Source organism: Xyrauchen texanus, chromosome 22 (assembly GCF_025860055.1).
Source record: "Xyrauchen texanus isolate HMW12.3.18 chromosome 22, RBS_HiC_50CHRs, whole genome shotgun sequence".
NCBI classification, from domain to species: Eukaryota; Metazoa; Chordata; class Actinopteri; order Cypriniformes; family Catostomidae; genus Xyrauchen; species Xyrauchen texanus.
The window spans coordinates 3197258-3223945 of NC_068297.1; the positions used below are offsets into that span (position 1 = coordinate 3197258).

Below are 26688 nucleotides of genomic sequence, written 5' to 3' on the forward strand. Positions count from 1 at the left end.
CCAGGCAAGCGATTTCCTACATACAGGTAGTTTAATGTCTCTCATATCACTCTGCGCTCGCTCTCTTTTTGCACAATATAATAATTGCATGTCCGTTTATTTATTGGTTGTCCGTTCATTATTGGTGAGCAGCCATGTGTTAAGCAGTAAACCAAATTTGTACTTCCCTCTAGAGGTCAACGATAGTGGATTTTGCTGATGGTGGAAATGGATGATTAATTGTTTTTAAAATCGATTTATAGAGTGTTAAAGCACATTCACGTATAGTCACGTTTTTTCTTTGCATGCCCTCATTTTAATTTAAAACACTTGATTAGCTCATCAAAACATGCATTGAAGTGAGGACAAAAATATAGATGAATATTGTCAATGGCGAACAACATAAATGGAACTATGGGAATTATGTTGTGACTAAACAAAATCCAAAATAAACAAAGCTGTGTTATATTTTAGCATCTTCAAAGTAGTCACCCTTTGTCTAGAATTTGCGGACATGAACTCTTGACATTTAAACCTATCGTCAACTATCAGCAGAGATTTTTGGCAATAACCGATAGCTCAAAAAAGCAACTATCGGCACCGATTCATTGGTAAAGCCCATATATATTGGTCTACCACTCAGGTTTATTTTCTTATAATGACTGTCTGCCTGTACATTATCCCTTACATGTTTTTATTCTTAACGCAGATGAATGGAGAAACGTGGAACCAGAACAATCTCGGGCTGCTCTGTAGCTCTCCAGCAGAACACAGAACTTCAACTTTGACTCAGGCGTCGGGTTCGGGTTCTGCGAGAAGCGCTCCTTCCAACAGCACCACCACTGGAGATACTGATTCAGCCCTCATATTTGCCTGCACCGAGTGTGGAAAGTAAGCTACATTCTGAGTCAAAGCAGGAACATCTCGATACAGTTATGAAATATATTATTGTGTTCTGATTCATGATACGTCTCATTTCATAGGGTGTTTCTAAAGGCTAAGAGTCGAAATGCCCATATGAAGACACATCGTCAGCAGGAAGACAAGAAGTTGATGCAGTTTCCCAGGGTTCCTCAACAAGACACCAATAAAGCAACATATAAGCCTTCATTCTTTACCTTGTGATGGTATTGCAGAAGTTAAAAGATTACCTTTAAATGATGTGGAGTCTGTCCAGGAAATTGATTGCCATCTGAAGAAACTTACATTTACGTTTATGCATTTGGCAGACGCTTTTATCCAAAGCGACTTACAGTGCACTTATTACAGGGACAATCCCACCAGAGCAACTTGGATTAAGTGTCTTGCTCAAGTACACGATGGTGGTGGCTGTGGGGGTCAAACCAGCAACCTTCTGATTACCAGTTATGTGCTTTAGTCCACTACGCCACCACCACTCCAACTTCCTGACCTACATAGTCTACTGTTTAATATTAACGATATAACCAAATGTATATTGGTGTAAAAAGCACATAATGCTTTTTTCTGCTTTGCATCTTCAACATCTGTGCATTATTTGACTTTGTATCATATTTCACTTTTAATAAACCACCAGGATGCTCAGTGATTATCAAACACTTTCCCATTCACAATTATTACATCAGACTTATAATTATGGATGCTCGTTACACTTAATATCCATACATCAATACAAGAAAAACATTTATGTTCACTGTCTGGTGGACATGACCCTAAACCAGCCTATTGATTCTAGACTTCCTTAAGACCATCTGATTGACTGGTCAATTTGGAAAATATGTAGTTTGCACATCCCTATACTGCATACTATACAAGTTTTTAAGCATGTTACATGACCACTACAATTTTTTAATGTGCACAGTATAAATGCTGTATATAGTCAGTACAAGTACTATGCTCTTATGCAAAAATAAAGTATACAAATTGTGAAAAAGACACTCTACGGTAAAACAGAAATGATGTAAGAGTATAACACATCTTTCATTCTCTTTGAGGAATACAATATATAATGTGCTTTGTTTAATCTGCTTACCTGAACCTTCTTGTACACATCTGATTTCTTTTGTCATTTAACTGTCCAATTTATTATTATTTTGTCTTTTTCAACACATTATTCGGATTGATTAGCAAACACTCAGATTCTCAGATTCTCAAACTATGTCTAAAGACTGCAAACTGAAAATGTGCACTTCAGATACAGCAACATAAAATGTAATTGATCTATGTGCGCAAAAGAATATCATGCTTGTGAAATAGTGGCCAGCTGATAGATATAGCTGATAGCCTCCTTGTTAGTGCCTACAGATGCTGGTTCGAGTCCCGCACGGAGCGTGTAGAACAGGGGCGTCACAATGGTGCCGTGACCTGGATGGGAGTGAGTGTAACGGTGGCCAGCTGATAGATAGTTGTGCAATATGTATAAACCTCACTCTCCTAACTTAAAGAGGTGCACTAACGAATGATACTAGAGGCTGTGCCTATGTCCCATGCTGGAGACACCTGTTCAAGTCCTGTACAGAGCAGGTAGAACCGAGTGTCACACTTGTCAGAAGTGGGATTTGATCAAACACCTCCAGGGGACACTGAGATCTGAACACACCTGCAACAGGTGCGTCTAGTTCTTCCGTTCAATCCGCTTACGCCGATTCCTTCTTTCTCAGCCAATGGTCATCCCGTGAACGATGGATTACACCAATCGTGAGGACCACGATGCGCAACCAGTGATGTATCTGCCTTGGGGCATTGCCACAGGTAAATAGCATCACCGATATATTATCTTGGATCAAATAGCCGATTTCAACAGCAATGTAACAAATCTTTTTTTAAAGAGAAGAATATCAGGGGTCAATAGCACATATGATTTGGCTATTTTTAAGCCCAAGTCATGCCATCCAGGCTTTCGGCCTTGTTAAAATTGTTTAGTTATTGTTGGTCTGTCTTTTGACCTCTTTCATTTGATTGCACTTAATAGGGCACCAGTTATTAACAAATACATGTTTTTATTTAGGAGAGTAGGAAACTAAGTTCAAATGGAATTCAGGCCAACGCCCAACCCCACAGCCAGTCGATTGGTGTGTGTGTGAGGGGGGTGGGGTGTAGTCTATACACCAATCAGATATAGAAGTTACCATTGATATGCTAAGCGGAGTCCATCTGGAAGTGTGAGGAGAGGTCTCGGTAGGGCCAGACTGGGGAGCACCCAATCACGGGCCGCATCACTACAGAGAATATTAGAAGTATTAACCAATCAGGCGCGTGTCACTGGTTGCAACGAGGAATTGACCAATCACGGCCAGAACCGCTACTTGGATTCTTCGAAAAATTGACCAATCACGGCCAGAACCGCTACTTGGATTCTTGGAGAAATTGACCAATCACAGCTATAATTTATTTAACTACTTTACGATAATCACGTTTCAAATGTGCGATTTAGATACATACAGCAACACAGATTGTGACCTACAAAATCAAAAATGTATTGTCAGAAGTGGGATTTGCTTTTTATTTAAAGTTGTATATTTTTTTATGATCCTCCTTGTAGTATATATTAGGATTGAATGCATTAGCTGTAAATTTACTGAGATATATTTGCACTATACCAACAGTTATTAGTATCTTATTATAATGTACTTTTGCACTCACATTATTGTTAATAAGATTGCTTGAATATGCACTAGCATTTGGCCGTCCTAACATGCTGTGCAATGCAAGTTGTTAATTTATATAATGACTTTACGATAATCACGTTTCAAATGTGCGCTTTAGATTCATACAGCAACATTGTGACACCCACGCCTCCAGGGGAGACTGCGACCTGAACGCAGCGCCTTAGACCGCTCGGCCATCCTGACATATAGAACCGGAGCTTGTAGTGCTGCAACCCAATCCGCCGATTCCTGATTTCTCATCCAATGATCATCCCGTGAATGATGGATTGCGCCAAAAGGACAAATAGCCGATTTCAACAGCAATGTAACACATATGTTTTTTAAAGAGAAGAATATCAGCGGTCAATAGCACATATGATTTGGCTGTGTCGCAATTAAGTCAGTGAACAATTCAGTGTTTTGTTTTAATCATTTTTAAATTGATTGATTCATACTTTTCTCAGTTTTGTAACATTACAGTGTTGGACAGTATTTACACATTTTTTATATGGCAGTTACTTTTATCAATTGCATATTACATATGGATTACATTCCCATTTTTATAACAAATTACCGTTATTTGCTGTTTCGGTCTTCAAAGTAAGGCCCTCCGAAACTGCCAACAGGCCTGCTCCATTGCAGAAGAAGTGCTGTGACCTCTTTCAGAGCGAACATATTGGCGAACGTTCATGACAAAACATGAGCCAGTAGAATGGAATATAGAGATTGCTTGTCAACAGATGATTGTTGTTGCTATTATGTCAATTATTGTTAGAGATAGACAAAAGTCAAATGCAAGTCCATGAACAAGTATCTCTTTTTAGTGGACCATAGAGCTGCCGATGTGGATTCTATCCTCCCAAGTCATGCCATTCAGGCTTTCAGCCTTATTAAACATTTTGTTGTTATTGTTGGTCTGTCTTTTGACCTCTTTCATTTGATTGCACTAAATAGGGCACCAGTTATAAACAAATACATGTTTTTATTTAGGAGAGTAGGAAACTAAGATCAAATGGAATTCAGTTCAACACCAACCCCACAGCCAGTCGATTGGTGTGTGTGAGGGGGGTGGGGGGTAGTCTATACACCAATCAGATATAGAAGCTACCATTGATATGCTAAGCGGAGTCCACCTGGAAGTGTGAGGAGAGGTCTCGGTAGGGCCAGACTGGGGAGCACCCAATCACGGCCCGCATCACTACCAAGAATATTAGAAGTATTAACCAATCAGGCGCGTGTCACTGGTTGCAACAAGGAATTGACCAATCAGGCCAGAACCTCTACTTGGATACTTGGAGGAATTGACCAATCACGGCCAGAACCTCTACTTGGATTCTTGGAGGAATTGACCAATCACGGCCAGAACCTCTACTTGGATTCTTGGAGGAATTGACCAATCACGGCCAGAACCTCTACTTGGATTCTTGGAGGAATTGACCAATCACGGCCAGAACCTCTACTTGGATTCTTGGAGGAATTGACCAATCACGGCCAGAACCTCTACTTGGATTCTTGGAGGAATTGACCAATCACGGCCAGAACCTCTACTTGGATTCTTGGAGGAATTTGACTCAATCACGATGCCAGAAACTCTACTTGGATTCTTGGAGGAATTGACCAATCACGGCCTAGAACTACTCTACTTGGATTCTAGGAGGAATTGACCAATCACGGCCAGAACCACTACTTGGATTCTTCGAAAAATTGACCAATCACGGCTATAAATTATTTAACTACTTTACGATAATCACATTTCAAATGTGCGCTTTAGATTCATACAGCAACATTGTGACATAGAAAATTTATTACTGTTTGTCAGAAGTGGGATTCGAACCCACGCCTCCAGGAGAGACTGCGACCTGAACGCAGCGCCTTAGACCGCTCGGCCATCCTGACATATAGACCCGGTGCTTGTAGTGCTGCAACCCAATCCGCCGATTCCTGCTTTCTCATCCAATTATCTTCTCCAGGACAAATAGCCGATTTGCAATGTAACAAATATTTTATTTTCAAATCTTATTTTAATCTATATATATATATATATATATATATATATATATATATATATATATATATATATATATCATCTTACACAGTTTAATTCAAATATACAGGTTTGTAAGTATTAGTGCTCACATTAGTATTATTGTTTTATTTGCCCTTATATTTACAATATACTTACAGTTGTGATCACTCATTTGCACTTTTATATTATTATTTTTACAAGTAACATTTATTTCATGCTGTTGATTATCTAAGTAATACCTAGTATATATTAGGATTTGATGCTTTTGCTGTAAATATGTACAAACTTTAAAAAGTTGTTTTGTCTCTTATAGGTTAGTATATCATGTGTGTTATATTATTAAGCTATATTTGCATATTTAGTTTACGACATAATAACCACGTTTCAAATGTGCGCTTTAGATTCATACAGCAACACAGATTGTGACATAAAAAATTATTACTGTTTGTCAGAAGTGGGATTCGAACCCACGCCTCCAGGAGAGACTGCGACCTGAACGCAGCGCCTTAGACCGCTCGGCCATCCTGACATATAGACCCGGTGCTTGTAGTGCTGCAACCCAATCCGCCGATTCCTGCTTTCTCATCCAATAACCATCCCGTGAATGATGGATTGCGCCAAAAGGACAAATAGCCGATTTCAACAGCAATGTAACACATATGTTTTTTTAAAGAGAAGAATATCAGCGGTCAATAGCACATATGATTTGGCCGTGTCGCAATTAAGTCAGTGAACAATTCAGTGTTTTGTTTTAATCATTTTTAAATTGATTGATTCATACTTTTCTCAGTTTTGTAACATTACAGTGTTGGACAGTATTTACACATTTTTTATATGGCAGTTACTTTTATCAATTGCATATTACATATGGATTACATTCCCATTTTTATAACAAATTACCGTTATTTGCTGTTTCGGTCTTCAAAGTAGGGCCCTCCGAAACTGCCAACAGGCCTGCTCCATTGCAGAAGAAGTGCTGTGACCTCTTTCAGAGCGAACATATTGGCGAACGTTCATGACAAAACATGAGCCAGTAGAATGGAATATACAGATTGCTTGTCAACAGATGATTGTTGTTGCTATTATGTCAATTATTGTTACAGATAGACAAAAGTCAAATGCAAGTCCATGAACAAGTATCTCTTTTTAGTGGACCATAGAGCTGCCGATGTGGATTCTATCCTCCCAAGTCATGCCATTCAGGCTTTCAGCCTTATTAAACATTTTGTTGTTATTGTTAGCCTGTCTTTTGACCTCTTTCATTTGATTGCACTAAATAGGGCACCAGTTATAAACAAATACATGTTTTTATTTAGGAGAGTAGGAAACTAAGATCAAATGGAATTCAGTTCAACACCAACCCCACAGCCAGTCGATTGGTGTGTGTGAGGGGGGTGGGGGGTAGTCTATACACCAATCAGATATAGAAGTTACCATTGATATGCTAAGCGGAGTCCACCTGGAAGTGTGAGGAGAGGTCTCGGTAGGGCCAGACTGGGGAGCACCCAATCACGGCCCGCATCACTACCAAGAATATTAGAAGTATTAACCAATCAGGCGCGTGTCACTGGTTGCAACGAAGAATTGACCAATCACAGCCAGAACCTCTACTTGGCTTCTTCGAGGATTTGACCAATCACGGCCAGATACGCTACTTGGATTCTTCGAGGAATTGACCAATCACGGCCAGAACCGCTACTTGGATTCTTGGAGAAATTGACCAATCACGGCCAGAACCTCTACTTGGATTCTTGGAGGAATTGACCAATCACGGCCAGAACCTCTACTTGGATTCTTACAGGAATTGACCAATCACGGCCAGAACCTCTACTTGGCTTCTTCGAGGAATTGACCAATCACGGCCAGATACGCTACTTGGATTCTTCGAGGAATTGACCAATCACGGCTATAATTTGTTTAACTACTTTACGATAATCACGTTTCAAATGTGCGATTTAGATACATACAGCAACACAGATTGTGACGTACAAAATCAAAAATGTATTGTCAGAAGTGGGATTTGCTTTTTATTTAAAGTTGTATATTTTTTTATGATTCTTCTTGTAGTATATATTAGGATTTAATGCATTTGCTGTAAATATATACAACCTTTAATTTTTTTGTCTCTTACAGATAAGTATCTCTTATGTTTTACATTATTGAGATATATTTGCACTATACACTGTCAGAAAAAAGAGTACGGTTGGGGTACATTTGTGAAAACTTAGGGTACAAATGGTGAAGTTGTACCCTCAATGGGTAATATTTACACCTTAGGGTACTAATATGTACCATTTAGTGGTAAAAAGGTACAAATATGTTTCCAACTGTCAGAGGGTCGATGTTTGGACCATTTAATCCCCAAACAAGGGTACAATCTGTGACATAGGAAGAAAGTGTGGTAAAACCTTATTAGGCTCTGCATCCACAGTGATCTCAACAATTCAGTGAACACATAATTGTCAATCACCCAAAATAGATTAAACATAAGAAATCCATGTTCATGAGTTGTTGGTTATAAGAAGAGATGCACAAAGTAACCAAATGTATTGAATAGCCCACATCTTTACTGGCTGTCACTGGTTCTGAACAGTACACAGGCTGGCACATGACCTTCTATTGATTATGCAGAACATTAAGATGATAAGTTTTAAACATAAAGCAAATGTAATAAAGTAGGTCTGTATTTTTTATTGTAACGCTAAACTGTGTAATATAATATAATACCTGTTTTAACTTAAGATAGCCTTCCTAATTTAAAGTTAAAATAAATACACATGCTAATCTTTTTTAGCGAAAGCAATTTTTAAAAGCAATGTAGAACTATTCAACTATTCAAAACTATTCAACGTTTATTTAAAATTATATGGGGTACTTTTACTTTGCATCAAAGTACAAATACACGTATTTGTCCAGCCAATGGGATTGTAGCCCGCGCAGTGCACGACTTTATGCGCGCGAAGAAGAAGTTGGGAGGACTGTGCACAAAAAACGACGGTTATTCCAAGAAGATGGCTGTCTCACTCCTGACGCTGTCGACGGAGGATCTTCTTCAGAAATTGAAAGAAGCCGGAATAAATATCACCGAAGACGAAGCACAAAAATTCAGAGGTATGTTTAGTTTTAAGTATTGTGAAAATCCGTTGGTTCCCTTTCGAGTTATGTGCACTTGAAATAGCGTCTGTACCGTTAGGCCTAATTTGTTATAAAAAAAAATGGGAATGTAATCCATATGTAATATGCAATTGATAAAAGTAACTGCCATATAAAAAATGTGGAAATACCGTCCAACACTGTAATGTTACAAAACAGAAAAAAGTATGAATCAATCAACTTAAAAATGATTAAAACAAAACACTGAATTGTTCACTGACTTAATTGCGACACAGCCAAATCATATGTGCTATTGACCGCTGATATTCTTCTCTTTAAAAAACATATGTGTTACATTGCTGTTGAAATCGGCTATTTGTCCTTTTGGCGCAATCCATCATTCACGGGATGATTATTGGATGAGAAAGCAGGAATAAGCGGATTGGGTTGCAGCACTACGAGCATCGGGTCTGTGTGTCAGGATGGCCGAGCGGTCTAAGGCGCTGCGTTCAGGTCGCAGTCTCCCCTGGAGGCGTGGGTTCGAATCCCACTTCTGACAATCATGTATTGATTTTATAAGTTACAATCTGTGGTATTGGATGTATCTAAAGCGGACATTGGAAACTTGATTATCGTAAGTATGTTGTAAAATAACTTTTGGCATAGTCCAAATATAGCTTAATAATATAACACATAAGATATACTAACCTGTAAGAGACAAAACAACTTTTTAAAGTTTGTACATATTTACAGCAAATGCATCAAATCCTAATATATACTAGGTATTACTTAGATAATCAACAGCATGAAATAAATGTTACTTGTAAAAATAATAATATAAAAGTGCAAATGAGTGATCACAACTGTAAGTATATTGTAAATATAAGGGCAAATTAAAAAATAATACTAATGTGAGCACTAATACTTACACAGTTTAATTCAAATATACAGGTTTGTAAGATGATATATATATATATAGATTAAAATAAGATTTGAATATAAAATATTTGTTACATTGCAAATCGGCTATTTGTCCTGGAGAAGATCATTGGATGAGAAAGCAGGAATCGGCGGATTGGGTTGCAGCACTACAAGCACCGGGTCTATATGTCAGGATGGCCGAGCGGTCTAAGGCGCTGCGTATCGTAAAGTCATTAAATAAATTAACAACTTGCATTGTGCAGCATGTTAGGACGGCCAAATGCTAGTGCATATTCAAGCAATCTTATTAATAATAATGTGAGTGCAAAAGTACATAATAATAAGATACTAATAACTGTTGGTATAGTGCAAATATACCTCAGTAATGTAAAACATAAGAGATACTTATCTGTAAGAGACAAAAAAAATTAAAGGTTGTATGTATTTACAGCAAATGCATTAAATCCTAATATATACTACAAGAAGGATCATAAAAAAATATACAACTTTAAATAAAAAGCAAATCCCACTTCTGACAATACATTTTTGATTGTGTACATCACAATCTGTGTTGCTGTATGTATCTAAATCGCACATTTGAAATGTGATTATCGTAAAGTAGTTAAATAAATTATAGCCGTGATTGGTCAATTCCTCGAAGAAGCCAAGTAGCGGTTCTGGCCGTGATTGGTCAATTCTTCGTTGCAACCAGTGACACGCGCCTGATTGGTTAATACTTCTAATATTCTTGGTAGTGATGCGGGCCGTGATTGGGTGCTCCCCAGTCTGGCCCTACCGAGACCTCTCCTCACACTTCCAGGTGGACTCCGCTTAGCATATCAATGGTTGTCACTCTTCAAGGGGCAGAAATTGAAAGAGTTAAATCTTTTAAATATTTAGGTATTTTAGTTGATGACAGTCTTACTTTTAAAGGACATGTTGAACATTTGGTTAGGAAACTGAGACTGAAAATTGGTTTTTATTTTAGAAATAGGCTATGTTTTTCTTTCAATGCAAAAAGAAACTTGTAGCTGCAACATTTACACCCATTCTGGATTATGGTGACCTCATTTATATGAATTCCCCGACCCAAGTATTGAAACCACTGGACTCTGTTTACCATGCCGCATTGAGGTTTATCACAAACTGTAAGCCTCGCACACACCACTGTGAACTTTACACTCGTGTGGGCTGGACAGTAGGGTTGGGCGATGTCCCCTAAATTGGCAGTTGACGATGTTGACAGTAAAACATCGCGATGGACGATGATATCGTCGGGGTATATAATTTCATATCATTTTCAAAAATTATATGAAAAATTATAATTTCGTTATTTTACTAACCCAACCCATCATCGGCGCTTTATAGGTTGCACGACACGTGAAGCATTTTTTATTTTTTGTTTAGCTTTCACTTAAGAAGAGTTGTGCACTTTTTATTTTAATATATCTCTTTACATAAATACTATTTTCCACTTAAAAACTATAATTTCGTTATTTTACTATCCCAACTGACTCATCCGCGCTTTCCAATAGGTTGCACGTAAGGGGGAAAAATATTTCTTCCACTTAAGAAGAGTTGTGCACTTTTAAGTGCTTTTTATTTTAATATATCTCTTTACATAGATATTTTTTTTCTACTGAAAAACTATAATTTCGTTATTTTATAGCCCAACTAATTAGTAGCCTACTCATCCGGGCTTTTTAATATATTGCGCCTAAGAAAAAAAAGTCGTCTTTGGGCAGCCTTCTTGCGAAGAGAGCAGCCACAGCCACGCTCACTGATGAGCAAAAGGTCGAGGCAGAAATGACCATGTACCTGCAGGAAATGGCCATTGATGGGGAAGAGGACCCGCTGACTTGGTGGAAAACGAATGACAAAAGGTTTCCGTTCATGGCAAGATTAGCACGGAAATATCTGTGCATATGTGCTACCAGTACTCCATCAGAGCGGGTCTTCAGCACAGCGGGTAGTGTAGTTACTCCAATCCGCAGCTTATTAAAACCAGATAAAGTGAATATGTTGGTATTTCTGGCCAGAAACATCGAAATTTAAACACGGTCTATGGTGAAAGATATTAAGACTTCTTTACGCATTTTTCGCCCTCCGTTGCGGAGCTATTCGATTTTGCATATTATTTTTTAAACGTTCATTTGTGTAGTTCATATGACCACTTTACAATATTTCAATAACATAATTTATTTTGTAGCCTGTGCTGAAGTTAATTGTGCTGCTAATTATAAGTGAAATGTTAATGCCGAGTTTCGGTCTGAGTGTTGTTCCCGTTTTCTTTTTCTTTATTTGTTGTTCTTCTATGTTTTAATAAATGTGTGTTATTCATATTCACCTTGTTTCTTTCATTTGATTTGACATTATGGATTTATGGCCAAGGAAATTTTTCTTTAAAAGTAGGCCTATTAACCAGACAAAAGTTATTTGACGTTCGCTGGTCTGGGTTTATCACTGCCGCTTCAGTGTATACAAGAGCTATCGACAATGAGCAAGATTTTCTGAGACACTACAACTACTAATAATTAATTAATAAAGGCTATTTTCTTGTAGCCTACAACATAAAATATTTTAATCTAAATGTACAGTGTAAGACATGTAAAAAAAAAAAGACGAAGCTAACAATCAATATTTGTGTAGCCTGCCTGACATGGTATTTTCACAGACTAACACGTCACGTCTCTGGCATATACCACAGTATTTAAAATAGCATATATGCATTAGTTATATTCTCAATTTAATTTACAGAGCAATCCCTGCAAAGTTTTTAGGTTAACTATAGAAGAGACTAGTATTAGTGAGTCACACTAGCAAGACTCGCAAAAGGGGGTGTGGCATCACGATGGTGCCTCTACATCGTGATGTTGGTCAGCCATCACGATGGACGATGATATCGTCCATCGGCACAACCCTAATTTGCACTATACCAACAGTTATTAGTGTATCTTATTATAATGTACTTTTGCACTCACATTATTGTTAATAAGATTGCTTGAATTTGCACTAGTATTTGGCCGTCCTAACATGCTGTGCAATGCAAGTTGTTAATTTATTTAATGACTTTACGATAATCACGTTTCAAATGTGCGATTTAGATACATACAGCAACACAGATTGTGACGTACAAAATCAAAAATGTATTGTCAGAAGTGGGATTTGCTTTTTATTTAAAGTTGTATATTTTTTTATGATCCTTCTTGTAGTATATATTAGGATTGAATGCATTAGCTGTAAATTTACTGAGATATATTTGCACTATACCAACAGTTATTAGTATCTTATTATTATTAATAAGATTGCTTGAATATGCACTAGCATTTGGCCGTCCTAACATGCTGTGCAATGCAAGTTGTTAATTTATATAATGACTTTACGATAATCACGTTTCAAATGTGCGCTTTAGATTCATACAGCAACATTGTGACATAGAAAATGTATTACTGTTTGTCAGAAGTGGGATTCGAACCCACGCCTCCAGGGGAGACTGCGACCTGAACGCAGCGCCTTAGACCGCTCGGCCATCCTGACATATAGACCCGGTGCTTGTAGTGTTGCAACCCAATCCGCCGATTCCTGCTTTCTCATCCAATGATCTTCTCCAGGACAAATAGCCGATTTGCAATGTAACAAATATTTTATATTCAAATCTTATTTTAATCTATATATATATCATCTTACACAATTTAATTCAAATATACAGGTTTGTAAGTATTAGTGCTCACATTAGTATTATTTTTTTATTTGCCCTTATATTTACAATATACTTACAGTTGTGATCACTCATTTGCACTTTTATATTATTATTTTTACAAGTAACATTTATTTCATGCTGTTGATTATCTAAGTAATACCTAGTATATATTAGGATTTTATGCATTTGCTGTAAATATGTACAAACTTTAAAAAGTTGTTTTGTCTCTTACAGGTTAGTATATCATGTGTGTTATATTATTAAGCTATATTTGCATATTTAGTTTACGACATAATAATCACGTTTCAAATGTGCGCTTTAGATTCATACAGCAACACAGATTGTGACATAAAAAATTATTACTGTTTGTCAGAAGTGGGATTCGAACCCACGCCTCCAGGGGAGACTGCGACCTGAACGCAGCGCCTTAGACCGCTCGGCCATCCTGACACATAAACCCGTTGCTTGTAGTGTTGCAACCCAATCCGCCGATTCCTGCTTTCTCATCCAATAATCATCCCGTGAATGATGGATTGCGCCAAAAGGACAAATAGCCGATTTCAACAGCAATGTAACACATATGTTTTTTAAAGAGAAGAATATCAGCGGTCAATAGCACATATGATTTGGCTGTGTCGCAATTAAGTCAGTGAACAATTCAGTGTTTTGTTTTAATCATTTTTAAATTGATTGATTCATACTTTTCTCAGTTTTGTAACATTACAGTGTTGGACAGTATTTCCACATTTTTTATATGGCAGTTACTTTTATCAATTGCATATTACATATGGATTACATTCCCATTTTTATAACAAATTACCATTATTTGCTGTTTCGGTCTTCAAAGTAGGGCCCTCCGAAACTGCCAACAGGCCTGCTCCATTGCAGAAGAAGTGCTGTGACCTCTTTCAGAGGGAACATATTGGCGAACGTTCATGACAAAACATGAGCCAGTACAATGGAATATACAGATTGCTTGTCAACAGATGATTGTTGTTGCTATTATGTCAATTATTGTTAGAGATAGACAAAAGTCAAATGCAAGTCCATGAACAAGTATCTCTTTTTAGTGGACCATAGAGCTGCCGATGTGGATTCTATCCTCCCAAGTCATGCCATTCAGGCTTTCAGCCTTATTAAACATTTTGTTGTTATTGTTACCTGTCTTTTGACCTCTTTCATTTGATTGCACTAAATAAGGCACCAGTTATAAACAAATACATGTTTTTATTTAGGAGAGTAGGAAACTAAGATCAAATGGAATTCAGTTCAACACCAACCCCACAGCCAGTCGATTGGTGTGTGTGAGGGGGGTGGGGGGTAGTCTATACACCAATCAGATATAGAAGTTACCATTGATATGCTAAGCTGAGTCCACCTGGAAGTGTGAGGAGAGGTCTCGGTAGGGCCAGACTGGGGAGCACCCAATCACGGCCCGCATCACTACCAAGAATATTAGAAGTATTAACCAATCAGGCGCGTGTCACTGGTTTCAACAAGGAATTGACCAATCAAGGCCAGAACCGCTACTTGGATTCTTCAAGGAATTGACCAATCACGGCCAGCACCGCTACTTGGTTTCTTTGAGGAATTGACCAATCACAGCCAGAACCGCTACTTGGATTCTTCAAGGAATTGACAAATCATGACCAGAACCGCTACTTGGCTTCTTTGAGGAATTGACCAATCACGGCCAGCACCGCTACTTGGAATCTTACAGGAATTGACCAATCACGGCAAGAACCTCTACTTGGCTTCTTCGAGGAATTGACCAATAACGGCCAGATACGCTACTTGGATTCTTGGAGGAATTGACCAATCACGGCCAGATACGCTACTTGGATTCTTGGAGGAATTGACCAATCACGGCCAGATACGCTACTTGGATTCTTGGAGGAATTGACCAATCACGGCCAGATACGCTACTTGGATTCTTCGAGGAATTGACCAATCACGGCCAGAACCGCTACTTGGATTCTTAGAGGAATTGACCAATCATGGCCAGAACCGCTACTTGGATTCTTCGAAAAATTGACCAATCACGGCCAGAACCGCTACTTGGATTCTTGGAGAAATTGACCAATCACGGCTATAATTTATTTCACTACTTTACGATAATCACGTTTTAAATGTGCGATTTAGATACATACAGCAACACAAATTGTGACGTACAAAATCAAAAATGTATTGTCAGAAGTGGGATTTGCTTTTTATTTAAAGTTGTATATTTTTTTATGATCCTTCTTGTAGTATATATTAGGATTTAATGCATTAGCTGTAAATTTACTGAGATATATTTGCACTATACCAACAGTTATTAGTATCTTATTATAATGTACTTTTGCACTCACATGGCAAAAGTACATTATCACATTGTGGACTCAAGATGGCGCCGAGTATGGCTGCTGCGTTGCGAGCTCCGTTACAACACTGCGGTTTATTGTTTGTTTTGTTTACAGTTCTTTGTTTCTTTGTCTTGGATGTTGTCTGCCTTATTGTTTACGACAGACAAACGCTTTTGGACATTAGTTCTACAATCACACATCGAAAACCGGACTTCAAATTCCTTAATGCCGACCCGCTGTTTACAAACACGCCGGCGGAGCCCTTTGTCTGTGCTGCTCGGCCGCGGAAACGCAGAAGGAAAAGAGGAAAACGAGCCGGCGTTCTCATCAGAGTAAGACGTCGTGCAAATCGACCCCCGCTACCCAGTATACTACTGGCAAATGTTCAGTCTCTGGACAACAAACTCTGCGAGCTGAGAGCGCGGATCTCTTTCCAACGAGAGACGAGGGACTGCTGCGTTATGTGCCTTACAGAAACCTGGCTGTCTACGGAGATTCCAGACTCGGCCATCGAAATCACGGGCTTTTCCGTGCACCGAGCGGACAGAGCGAAAGACCTCTCTGGTAAAAGCAGAGGTGGTGGTGTATGTTTTATGATCAACAAATCATGGTGTGATCAGAGGAACGTACATTTCATCAAGTCTTTTTGCTCTCCTGATCTGGAATATCTCATGCTTCTGTGTCGACCATTCTGGCTGCCGAGGGAATTCACAGCGGTTATCATCACAGCTGTGTACATCCCCCCGCAAGCCGACACAGACCGGGCACTCAGGGAACTGTATGGGTGTATAAGTGAGCAGGAAACCGCGCACCCTGAGGCTGCGTTCATTGTTGCCGGGGACTTTAACAAAGCCAACTTCAAAGCAATCGCCCCAAAATACCACCAACACATAAAGTTCAACACACGAGGGGACCGGGTTTTGGATCATTGTTACTCTCCCTTCCGGGAAGGCTACAAATCCCTCCCCCGCCCCCCATTTGGCAAATCGGACCATTCTTCCGTTCTGCTTCTGCCCGCTTACAGGCAGAAACTGAAACAGGAAGCACCCACCCTCAGAACGATCCAGTGCTGGTCGGACCAATCAGACTCTGCGCTACAAGACTGTTTTGATCACGCGGACTGGGAGATGTTCCGGTCCGCCTCTGATGACGACATCGAGGTTTACGCTGACAGCGTAACGTGTTTCATCAGGAAGTGCGTAGAGGACGTTGTTCCGACCAAAACTATACGGATATACCCCAACCAGAAACCATGGGTTAACGGCGATGTTCGCGCGGCACTCACTGCGCGGACCTCCGCTTTAATTCTCCTAACACGGAGGAGCGTAAACAAGCCAGTTATGCCCTCCGTAACACTATCAGTGCAGCTAAACGCCAGTACAGGCACAAGCTTGAAGGCCAGTTCAACACCACTGACTCTAGAAGTATGTGGCAGGGAATTAACACAATCACGGACTACAAGCGGAATAAAGTCTCCGCCATGAACACCGCTGCATCTCTCCCGGACGAACTTAATACATTTTATGCTCGTTTTGAGGACAGTAACACCGCCCTCGCGGAGAGAGCACTCGCTGCTGACGCTACAGAGGTTGATTCACTCTCCGTCTCTGTTGTGGATGTAACCCGATCATTCCGACGGGTGAACATCCGTAAAGCCGCGGGTCCAGACGGCATTCCGGGCCGCGTCATCAGAGCGTGCGCGAATCAACTGGCTGGTGTTTTTACGGACATTTTCAATCTGTCCCTCTCCCTGTCTGTAGTCCCCACATGCTTCAAAACATCAACCATTGTGCCTGTACCGAAGCAAGCTATAATCACATGCTTAAATGACTGGCGTCCTGTTGCTCTGACCCCCATCATCAGCAAATGCTTCGAGAGGTTAATCAGAGATCACATCTGCTCTGTTCTGCCCCCTCTTTGGACCCATTGCAGTTTGCCTACCGCAACAACCGCTCCACTGATGATGCCATTGCATCTACAATACACACTGCTCTCTCCCACCTGGAAAAAAGGAACACATATGTGAGAATGCTGTTTGTAGACTACAGCTCAGCATTCAACACCATAGTGCCCTCCAAGCTTGATGAGAAACTCCGGGCTCTGGGCTTAAACAGCTCGCTGTGCAGCTGGATCCTGGATTTCCTGTCAGGCAGACGTCAGGTGGTTAGAATGGGCAGCAACACCTCCTCATCACTGACCCTCAACACTGGAGCCCCGCAGGGCTGTGTTCTCAGCCCACTCCTGTATTCCCTGTACACACATGACTGTGTGGCAACACATAGCTCCAATGCCATCATTAAGTTTGCTGACGATACGACGGTGGTAGGTCTGATCACTGACAATGATGAAAGAGCCTACAGAGAGGAGGTGCACACTCTGACACGCTGGTGTCAGGAGCACAACCTCTCCCTCAACGTCAGTAAAACCAAGGAGCTTGTTGTGGACTTCAGGAAGAAAGACGGAGAACACAGCCCCATCACCATCAATGGAGCACCGGTGGAGAGAGTCAGCAGCTTCAAGTTCCTCGGTGTCCACATTACTGAGGAACTCACATGGTCCGTCCACACTGAGGCCGTTGTGAAGAAGGCTCACCAGCGCCTCTTCTTCCTGAGACGGCTGAGGAAGTTTGGAATGAACCACCACATCCTCACACGGTTCTACACCAGCACTGTAGAGAGCATCCTGACTGGCTGCATCACCGCCTGGTACGGCAATAGCACCGCGTACAACTGCAAAGCCCTGCAAAGGGTGGTGCGAACTGCCAGGAACATCATCGGAGGTGAGCTTCCCTCCCTCCAGGACATATACACCAGGCGGTGTGTGAAAAAGCTCGGAGGATCATCAGAGACTCCAGTCACCCAAGTCATGGGCTGTTCTCACTGCTACCATCAGGCAGGCGGTATCGCAGCATCAGGACCCGCACCAGCCGACTACATGATAGCTTTTTCCCCCAAGCAATCAGACTGTTGAACTCTTGATCTATCAGGATCAATAATTAGCACTGCACTTTATTAATCTATAATCTCACACTGGACTGTCAACATATTCTCCTCAATACAACTGCTATATATATATATATATACACATATATATTTCATATACTCCCACTTATTGTATTGTATTGTATATTCTGTTCTATATTCTGCATTGTATATAATTATTGTGTTGTGTAAGTATGTGTACATCTGATTTGTAAATTGTTTTGTGTAAGTATGTGTACATTTGATATGTAAATTGTTTTGTGTAAGTATGTTGTTTATTGTAATTGGTATATGTCTCGTCACTGTCATGACTGCTATGTTGCTCGGAACTGCACACAAGAATTTCACCTACTGTTGCACTTGTGTACATGGTAGTGTGACAATAAAGTGATTTGATTTGATTTGATTTGACATTATTGTTAATAAGATTGCTTGAATATGCACTAGCATTTAGCCGTCCTAACATGCTGTGCAATGCAAGTTGTTAATTTATATAATGACTTTACGATAATCACGTTTCAAATGTGCGCTTTAGATTCATACAGCAACATTGTGACATAGAAAATTATTACTGTTTGTCAGAAGTGGGATTCGAACCCACGCCTCCAGGAGAGACTGCGACCTGAACGCAGCGCCTTAGACCGCTCGGCCATCCTGACATATAGACCCGGTGCTTGTAGTGTTGCAACCCAATCCGCCGATTCCTGCTTTCTCATCCAATGATCTTCTCCAGGACAAATAGCCGATTTGCAATGTAACAAATATTTTATTTTCAAATCTTATTTTAATCTATATATATATATATCATCTTACACAGTTTAATTCAAATATACAGGTTTGTAAGTATTAGTGCTCACATTAGTATTATTGTTTTATTTGCCCTTATATTTACAATATACTTACAGTTGTGATCACTCATTTGCACTTTTATATTATTATTTTTACAAGTAACATTTATTTCATGCTGTTGATTATCTAAGTAATACCTAGTATATATTAGGATTTTATGCATTTGCTGTAAATATGTACAAACTTTAAAACGTTGTTTTGTCTCTTACAGGTTAGTATATCTTATGTGTGTTATATTATTAAGATATATTTGCACTATGCCAACAGTTAATAATCACGTTTCAAATGTGCGCTTTAGATTCATACAGCAACACAGATTGTGACATACAAAATTATTACTGTTTGTCAGAAGTGGGATTCGAACCCACGCCTCCAGGGGAGACTGCGACCTGAACGCAGCGCCTTAGACCGCTCGGCCATCCTGACACATTGACCCGTTGCTTGTAGTGCTGCAACCCAATCCGCCGATTCCTGCTTTCTCATCCAATAATCATCCCGTGAATGATGGATTGCGCCAAAAGGACAAATAGCCGATTTCAACAGCAATGTAACACATATGTTTTTTAAAGAGAAGAATATCAGCGGTCAATAGCACATATGATTTGGCCGTGTCGCAATTAAGTCAGTGAACAATTCAGTGTTTTGTTTTAATCATTTTTAAATTGATTGATTCATACTTTTCTCCGTTTTGTAACATTACAGTGTTGGACAGTATTTACACATTTTTTATATGGCAGTTACTTTTATCAATTGCATATTACATATGGATTACATTCCCATTTTTATAACAAATTACCATTATTTGCTGTTTCGGTCTTCAAAGTAGGGCCCTCCGAAACTGCCAACAGGCCTGCTCCATTGCAGAAGAAGTGCTGTGACCTCTTTCAGAGGGAACATATTGGCGAACGTTCATGACAAAACATGAGCCAGTAGAATGGAATATACAGATTGCTTGTCAACAGATGATTGTTGTTGCTATTATGTCAATTATTGTTAGAGATAGACAAAAGTCAAATGCAAGTCCATGAACAAGTATCTCTTTTTAGTGGACCATAGAGCTGCCGATGTGGATTCTATCCTCCCAAGTCATGCCATTCAGGCTTTCAGCCTTATTAAACATTTTGTTGTTATTGTTACCTGTCTTTTGACCTCTTTCATTTGATTGCACTAAAAAGGCACCAGTTATAAACAAATACATGTTTTTATTTAGGAGAGTAGGAAACTAAGATCAAATGGAATTCAGTTCAACACCAACCCCACAGCCAGTCGATTGGTGTGTGTGAGGGGGGTGGGGGGTAGTCTATACACCAATCAGATTTAGAAGTTACCATTGATATGCTAAGCGGAGTCCACCTGGAAGTGTGAGGAGAGGTCTCGGTAGGGCCAGACTGGGGAGCACCCAATCACGGCCCGCATCACTACCAAGAATATTAGAAGTATTAACCAATCAGGCACGTGTCACTGGTTTCAACAAGGAATTGACCAATCAAGGCCAGAACCGCTACTTGGATTCTTCAAGGAATTGACCAATCACGGCCAGCACCGCTACTTGGTTTCTTTGAGGAATTGACCAATCACAGCCAGAACCGCTACTTGGATTCTTCAAGGAATTGACAAATCATGACCAGAACCGCTACTTGGCTTCTTCAAGGAATTGACCAATCACGGCCAGCACCGCTACTTGGAATCTTACAGGAATTGACCAATCACGGCAAGAACCTCTACTTGGCTTCTTCGAGGAATTGACCAATAACGGCCAGATACGCTACTTGGATTCTTGGAGGAATTGACCAATCACGGCCAGATACGCTACTTGGATTCTTGGAGGAATTGACCAATCACGGCCAGATACGCTACTTGGATTCTTGGAGGAATTGACCAATCACGGCCAGATACGCTACTTGGATTCTTCGAGGAATTGACCAATCACGGCCAGAACCGCTACTTGGATTCTTAGAGGAATTGACCAATCATGGCCAGAACCGCTACTTGGATTCTTCGAAAAATTGACCAATCACGGCCAGAACCGCTACTTGGATTCTTGGAGAAATTGACCAATCACGGCTATAATTTATTTAACTACTTTACGATAATCACGTTTTAAATGTGCGATTTAGATACATACAGCAACACAGATTGTGACCTACAAAATCAAAAATGTATTGTCAGAAGTGGGATTTGCTTTTTATTTAAAGTTGTATATTTTTTTATGATCCTTCTTGTAGTATATATTAGGATTTAATGCATTAGCTGTAAATTTACTGAGATATATTTGCACTATACCAACAGTTATTAGTATCTTATTATAATGTACTTTTGCACTCACATTATTGTTAATAAGATTGCTTGAATATGCACTAGCATTTGGCCGTCCTAACATGCTGTGCAATGCAAGTTGTTAATTTATATAATGACTTTACGATCACGATAATCACGTTTCAAATGTGCGCTTTAGATTCATACAGCAACATTGTGACATAGAAAATTATTACTGTTTGTCAGAAGTGGGATTCGAACCCACGCCTCCAGGAGAGACTGCGACCTGAACGCAGCGCCTTAGACCGCTCGGCCATCCTGACATATAGACCCGGTGCTTGTAGTGTTGCAACCCAATCCGCCGATTCCTGCTTTCTCATCCAATGATCTTCTCCAGGACAAATAGCCGATTTGCAATGTAACAAATATTTTATTTTCAAATCTTATTTTAATCTATATAATATATATCATCTTACACAGTTTAATTCAAATATACAGGTTTGTAAGTATTAGTGCTCACATTAGTATTATTGTTTTATTTGCCCTTATATTTACAATATACTTACAGTTGTGATCACTCATTTGCACTTTTATATTATTATTTTTACAAGTAACATTTATTTCATGCTGTTGATTATCTAAGTAATACCTAGTATACATTAGGATTTTATGCATTTGCTGTAAATATGTACAAACTTTAAAACGTTTTTTTTGTCTCTTACAGGTTAGTATATCTTATGTGTGTTATATTATTAAGCTATATTTGCACTATGCCAACAGTTAATAATCACGTTTCAAATGTGCGCTTTAGATTCATACAGCAACACAGATTGTGACATACAAAATTATTACTGTTTGTCAGAAGTGGGATTCGAACCCACCCAGTAGACCACTCGGCCATCCTGACATATAGACCCGTTGCTTGTAGTGCTGCAACCCAATCCACCGATTCCTGCTTTCTCATCCAATAATCATCCCGTGAATGATGGATTGCGCCAAAAGGACAAATAGCCGATTTCAACAGCAATGTAACACATATGTTTTTTAAAGAGAAGAATATCAGCGGTCAATAGCACATATGATTTGGCTGTGTCGCAATTAAGTCAGTGAACAATTCAGTGTTTTGTTTTAATCATTTTTAAATTGATTGATTCATACTTTTCTCAGTTTTGTAACATTACAGTGTTGGACAGTATTTACACATTTTTTATATGGCAGTTACTTTTATCAATTGCATATTACATATGGATTACATTCCCATTTTTATAACAAATTACCATTATTTGCTGTTTCGGTCTTCAAAGTAGGGCCCTCCGAAACTGCCAACAGGCCTGCTCCATTGCAGAAGAAGTGCTGTGACCTCTTTCAGAGGGAACATATTGGCGTAACGTTCATGACAAAACATGAGCCAGTAGAATGGAATATAGAGATTGCTTGTCAACAGATGATTGTTGTTGCTATTATGTCAATTATTGTTAGAGATAGACAAAAGTCAAATGCAAGTCCATGAACAAGTATCTCTTTTTAGTGGACCATAGAGCTGCCGATGTGGATTCTATCCTCCCAAGTCATGCCATTCAGGCTTTCAGCCTTATTAAACATTTTGTTGTTATTGTTACCTGTCTTTTGACCTCTTTCATTTGATTGCACTAAATAGGGCACCAGTTATAAACAAATACATGTTTTTATTTAGGAGAGTAGGAAACTAAGATCAAATGGAATTCAGTTCAACACCAACCCCACAGCCAGTCGATTGGTGTGTGTGAGGGGGGTGGGGGGTAGTCTATACACCAATCAGATTTAGAAGTTACCATTGATATGCTAAGCGGAGTCCACCTGGAAGTGTGAGGAGAGGTCTCGGTAGGGCCAGACTGGGGAGCACCCAATCACGGCCCGCATCACTACCAAGAATATTAGAAGTATTAACCAATCAGGCGCGTGTCACTGGTTGCAACGAAGAATTGACCAATCACGGCCAGAACCGCTACTTGCATTCTTACAGGAATTGACCAATCACGGCCAGAACCTCTACTTGGCTTCTTCGAGGAATTGACCAATCACGGCCAGATACGCTACTTGGATTCTTGGAGGAATTGATCAATCACGGCCAGATACGCTACTTGGATTCTTCGAGGAATTGACCAATCACGGCCAGATACGCTACTTGCATTCTTACAGGAATTGACCAATCACGGCCAGAACCTCTACTTGGCTTCTTCGAGGAATTGATCAATCACGGCCAGATACGCTACTTGGATTCTTCGAGGAATTGACCAATTACGGCCAGAACCTCTACTTGGCTTCTTCGAGGAATTGACCAATCACGGCCAGATACGCTACTTGGATTCTTGGAGGAATTGACCAATTACAGCCAGATACGCTACTTGGATTCTTCGAGGAATTGACCAATCACGGCCAGATACGCTACTTGGATTCTTGGAGGAATTGACCAATCACGGCCAGAACCGCTACTTGGATTCTTCGAGGAATTGACCAATCACGGCCAGCACCGCTACTTGGATTCTTCGAGGAATTGACCAATCACGGCTATAATTTATTTAACTACTTTACGATAATCACGTTTCAAATGTGCGATTTAGATACATACAGCAACACAGATTGTGACGTACAAAATCAAAAATGTATTGTCAGAAGTGGGATTTGCTTTTTATTTAAAGTTGTATATTTTTTTATGATCCTTCTTGTAGTATATATTAGGATTGAATGCATTAGCTGTAAATTTACTGAGATATATTTGCACTATACCAACAGTTATTAGTATCTTATTATTATGTACTTTTGCACTCACATTATTGTTAATAAGATTGCTTGAATATGCACTAGCATTTGGCCGTCCTAACATGCTGTGCAATGCAAGTTGTTAATTTATATAATGACTTTACGATAATCACGTTTCAAATGTGCGCTTTAGATTCATACAGCAACATTGTGACATAGAAAATTATTAGTGTTTGTTAGAAGTGGGATTCGAATCCACGCCTCCAGGGGAGACTGCGACCTGAACGCAGCGCCTTAGACCGCTCGGCCATCCTGACATATAGACCCGTTGCTTGTAGTGCTGCAACCCAATCCGCCGATTCCTGCTTTCTCATCCAATAATCATCCCGTGAATGATGGATTGCGCCAAAAGGACAAATAGCCGATTTCAACAGCAATGTAACACATATGTTTTTTAAAGAGAAGAATATCAGCGGTCAATAGCACATATGATTTGGCCGTGTCGCAATTAAGTCAGTGAACAATTCAGTGTTTTGTTTTAATCATTTTTAAATTGATTGATTTATACTTTTCTCAGTTTTGTAACATTACAGTGTTGGACAGTATTTCCACATTTTTATATGGCAGTTACTTTTATCAATTGCATATTACATATGGATTACATTCCCATTTTTATAACAAATTACCATTATTTGCTGTTTCGGTCTTCAAAGTAGGGCCCTCCGAAACTGCCAACAGGCCTGCTCCATTGCAGAAGAAGTGCTGTGACCTCTTTCAGAGGGAACATATTGGCGAACGTTCATGACAAAACATGAGCCAGTAGAATGGAATATAGAGATTGCTTGTCAACAGATGATTGTTGTTGCTATTATGTCAATTATTGTTAGAGATAGACAAAAGTCAAATGCAAGTCCATGAACAAGTATCTCTTTTAGTGGACCATAGAGCTGCCGATGTGGATTCTATCCTCCCAAGTCATGCCATTCAGGCTTTCAGCCTTATTAAACATTTTGTTGTTATTGTTACCTGTCTTTTGACCTCTTTCATTTGATTGCACTAAATAGGGCACCAGTTATAAACAAATACATGTTTTTATTTAGGAGAGTAGGAAACTAAGATCAAATGGAATTCAGTTCAACACCAACCCCACAGCCAGTCGATTGGTGTGTGTGAGGGGGGTGGGGGGTAGTCTATACACCAATCAGATATAGAAGTTACCATTGATATGCTAAGCGGAGTCCACCTGGAAGTGTGAGGAGAGGTCTCGGTAGGGCCAGACTGGGGAGCACCCAATCACGGCCCGCATCACTACCAAGAATATTAGAAGTATTCACCAATCAGGCGCGTGTCACTGGTTGCAACAAGGAATTGACCAATCACGGCCAGAACCTCTACTTGGATTCTTGGAGGAATTGACCAATCACGGCCAGAACCGCTACTTGGATTCTAGGAGGAACTGACCAATCACGGCCAGAACCGCTACTTGGATTCTAGGAGGAATTGACCAATCACGGCCAGAACCGCTACTTGGATTCTAGGAGGAATTGACCAATCACGGCCAGAACCGCTACTTGGATTCTAGGAGGAATTGACCAATCACGGCCAGAACCGCTACTTGGATTCTTGAAAAATTGACCAATCACGGCTATAATTTATTTAACTACTTTACGATAATCACGTTTCAAATGTGCGATTTAGATACATACAGCAACACAGATTGTGACCTACAAAATCAAAAATGTATTGTCAGAAGTGGGATTTGCTTTTTATTTAAAGTTGTATATTTTTTTATGATCCTTCTTGTAGTATATATTAGGATTTAATGCATTAGCTGTAAATTTACTGAGATATATTTGCACTATACCAACAGTTATTAGTATCTTATTATAATGTACTTTTGCACTCACATTATTGTTAATAAGATTGCTTGAAAATGCACTAGAATTTGGCCGTCCTAACATGCTGTGCAATGCAAGTTGTTAATTTATATAATGACTTTACGATAATCACGTTTCAAATGTGCGCTTTAGATTCATACAGCAACATTGTGACATAGAAAATTATTACTGTTTGTCAGAAGTGGGATTCGAACCCACGCCTCCAGGAGAGACTGCGACCTGAACGCAGCGCCTTAGACCGCTCGGCCATCCTGACATATAGACCCGGTGCTTGT

At 39.6% G+C, this 26688-nt stretch overlaps 1 protein-coding gene and 10 non-coding genes across 12 annotated transcripts in view; 2 read left to right on the forward strand and 9 right to left on the reverse strand.

The window, feature by feature from the left end:
- Positions 1–26688, forward strand: part of LOC127662926 (transcriptional-regulating factor 1-like) — a 52690-nt gene that overhangs the window by 16996 nt on the left and 9006 nt on the right. The window contains exons 14-15 of one of the 2 annotated variants that reach the window (XM_052154328.1): positions 689–870; positions 963–1527. In XM_052154328.1, the coding sequence (XP_052010288.1) occupies positions 689–870; positions 963–1104 (324 nt within the window). In that variant the 3' untranslated portion in view covers positions 1105–1527. Of the gene's footprint in view, positions 1–688; positions 871–962; positions 1528–26688 lie in introns of those variants that run through there. The other variant, XM_052154329.1, reaches the window with a different exon arrangement.
- On the reverse strand, positions 5419–5501 carry trnal-cag (transfer RNA leucine (anticodon CAG)). The gene has a single exon. It is a non-coding gene; the product is annotated as a tRNA-Leu (tRNA).
- On the reverse strand, positions 6078–6160 carry trnal-cag (transfer RNA leucine (anticodon CAG)). The gene has a single exon. It is a non-coding gene; the product is annotated as a tRNA-Leu (tRNA).
- On the forward strand, positions 9201–9283 carry trnal-cag (transfer RNA leucine (anticodon CAG)). Its single transcript has one exon. It is a non-coding gene; the product is annotated as a tRNA-Leu (tRNA).
- On the reverse strand, positions 13100–13182 carry trnal-cag (transfer RNA leucine (anticodon CAG)). Its single transcript has one exon. It is a non-coding gene; the product is annotated as a tRNA-Leu (tRNA).
- On the reverse strand, positions 13713–13795 carry trnal-cag (transfer RNA leucine (anticodon CAG)). Its single transcript has one exon. It is a non-coding gene; the product is annotated as a tRNA-Leu (tRNA).
- Positions 19248–19330, reverse strand: trnal-cag (transfer RNA leucine (anticodon CAG)). The gene has a single exon. It is a non-coding gene; the product is annotated as a tRNA-Leu (tRNA).
- On the reverse strand, positions 19864–19946 carry trnal-cag (transfer RNA leucine (anticodon CAG)). Its single transcript has one exon. It is a non-coding gene; the product is annotated as a tRNA-Leu (tRNA).
- Positions 22017–22099, reverse strand: trnal-cag (transfer RNA leucine (anticodon CAG)). The gene has a single exon. It is a non-coding gene; the product is annotated as a tRNA-Leu (tRNA).
- trnal-cag (transfer RNA leucine (anticodon CAG)) lies at positions 24750–24832 on the reverse strand. The gene has a single exon. It is a non-coding gene; the product is annotated as a tRNA-Leu (tRNA).
- On the reverse strand, positions 26587–26669 carry trnal-cag (transfer RNA leucine (anticodon CAG)). Its single transcript has one exon. It is a non-coding gene; the product is annotated as a tRNA-Leu (tRNA).